Source organism: Lipotes vexillifer, unplaced genomic scaffold (assembly GCF_000442215.2).
Source record: "Lipotes vexillifer unplaced genomic scaffold, Lipotes_vexillifer_v1.1 scaffold1117, whole genome shotgun sequence".
NCBI lineage: Eukaryota > Metazoa > Chordata > Mammalia > Artiodactyla > Lipotidae > Lipotes > Lipotes vexillifer.
Window position 1 is genome coordinate 177,862 of NW_006778824.1, and position 2,118 is coordinate 179,979.

Sequence of the window (2,118 nt, forward strand, 5' to 3'; positions counted from 1 at the left end):
CCCCCCCCCCCCGAACCCTGCACCATGGTTGTGCGAGCTTCTACCCGGGGGTATGGCCACCCCTTGCCCCGGCCTCCCCACTCCCTTCCAGGACCCTGACCTATCTCTGCCCGGGGGTCCTCACCCACCCCAGCCTGTCCGAGCGGAGCCAGGGGAAAGTGGGGAACCCCTGGCCCCCATCTGTGGTCAGAGGCCTGGCCCAATGCTGCCTGTCAGCCCCCCACCCTTCAAGGGGCCGGGCCTGTCCTCCCAGGACCACCCACCAGCAGGTATTGGGCAGGACCTTCCTGAAGAGAGGACCCGGGGCTCCTGTCTTGGACAGCAGCCCCGCCTCGACCCCCAGGGCAGCTCAGACGATTCAAGGGCCCCAGGCAGGCGGCCACCACAGCCCCCTGTGCACCTGTCTGCCCAGCCCTCACAGGTCAGGAGCCCAGCGTCCTGGGGATCCCAGCTTGGAGAATCTGTTGATGCCCCACTGGGCCTGGGGCCCTCAACCGTCCCCCCTTGCTTTCCAGAGCCCCCTGGCCACGATAGAGAGATTTGAGTTTTATGAGTGGACCAGAAAGGCTTTTGCTGTTGTGACAACTGGGTGAGCTCTGGCTGGACCCACTGGGTCCACTGGGTCCTCCTGGGTCTGGCTGGGTCCGGCTGCATCTGGGCCGAGCCTGGGGCCCTACCCCTTCCCACCGCAGAGCCCTCCCCACCCTCTGCTCAGCCCCTGCCCCGTCGGAGACTAGATGCCCCACGGGGAATGGCAGAGCGGAGGGATTTGCTGAAAGTGCACAGGGTGGGTGGCAGAGCAGGCCTCTGGGCACCCCAGACCTCTCCATCCCAGCTCGGCACTCAGCCTGCTCCTTACGCAGGGAGGCGGCCCTCTACGGAAACCTCATCCTCAAGAAGGGGTTGCCGGCCCCCGATGCCCTGTTCCAGGCCTGTTGAAGACCACCCGCCCAGAGAAGGATCTGGAACCCTGAGCCCGACGCCACCACCAGCAGGCGTGTCCAGCGGCAGATGAACTGGCCTGGCCCTGCCCGGCAGCGCTCAAAGCTCACCCAGCCAGGGGCTCCGGGGGCCCAGTGGGTCCTGGGGGGGCCTCTGCTGACCAGGGCTGGCATCATCCCAGTTCAGGAAAATGATGGAAAAGTGCAGTGACTTGCCAACATACAGTCCGAAGGTTTAAACAGGAGCTCCATCTTCACTCACAAAGGCCTGTTTTGTGCTGAGTGCAACAGCAGCTGTGGGATCCCCGGAGGGCAGACCCCACCCACTCTCAGTGAACCCTCAGGTGGGAAGTAAGGCCTCCCTCCTCCCGATAGGTTTGGGTCACCTGACTTGGCAAGTCCCTGGGTTTGGGATGAGAGTTCACACAGGTCGACACCCTCGCGTGGGGAGATGGCACAGAGGGCCTGGGCAGGGGCCTGGGTGACGCAGCACACGGCAGGGGGCCTGGGGGTGGGTGCATCAGCTACCCAGGCAGCCCTGAGTGGGCTGCAGTCACTAAGGTGGCCCTTGAAGAGGGGGCCGGGGTTGTTCCTTCAGCCCCAGAGGCTGGTCTGGGGCCTCCGGGAGCTGACCACACCGTCAGCTGGGGTGGGGGGCGCTGGGCCCGGTGCCTGTGTTCCCTCGCTCTGGTGGTTGAGCACCTACTGAATACGCATGAGCCCAAGTGGGTCTGGGGATGGCCGGGGCGGCGGGTAGAGGACAGGAGGACACGAGGCACCCAGGCAAAGGGGGCCTGTGAGGTTGCGACGGCTTCCCGGCACGTTCTCAAACTGGGCCTCCCGGGGTGGGCGGGGTTCCCACTGGCCATTGCACAGGGTCCCTCCCTGCTCCTCCAGACCTTCTCACAGCACGTGGGCGTGGGAGCTGGGATGACCAGGCATCCCCAGGGCTCTGGGGAGGCTCCCATGGTGAGGACCAGGGGCTGGTGGCCTGGAAGGCAGATAGGTCCACTGGGCGGAGGTCTGGGACTCAGCCTGGGGAAGGGACCATGTTCTGGGCCCGCCACTGCCGGGGCTGATCTCAGACCCCTGACCCCACGGCCAACTGCTTCCAGCCACACACGGGCCTCTCTTGAAACAGCTTTATTGAGGTTGAATTGACACGCAGTAAGTAAGC

General features: G+C 65.3%; 1 protein-coding gene across 1 annotated transcript in view; it reads left to right on the plus strand.

The window, feature by feature from the left end:
* Positions 1–939, plus strand: part of FUOM (fucose mutarotase) — a 4,660-nt gene extending 3,721 nt beyond the window's left edge. The window contains exons 6-7 of the mRNA XM_007452006.1: positions 516–589; positions 864–939. Coding sequence (XP_007452068.1) covers positions 516–589; positions 864–939 — 150 coding nt within the window. The remainder of the gene's footprint in view (positions 1–515; positions 590–863) is intronic.
* Positions 940–2,118: the final 1,179 nt, after the last annotated feature.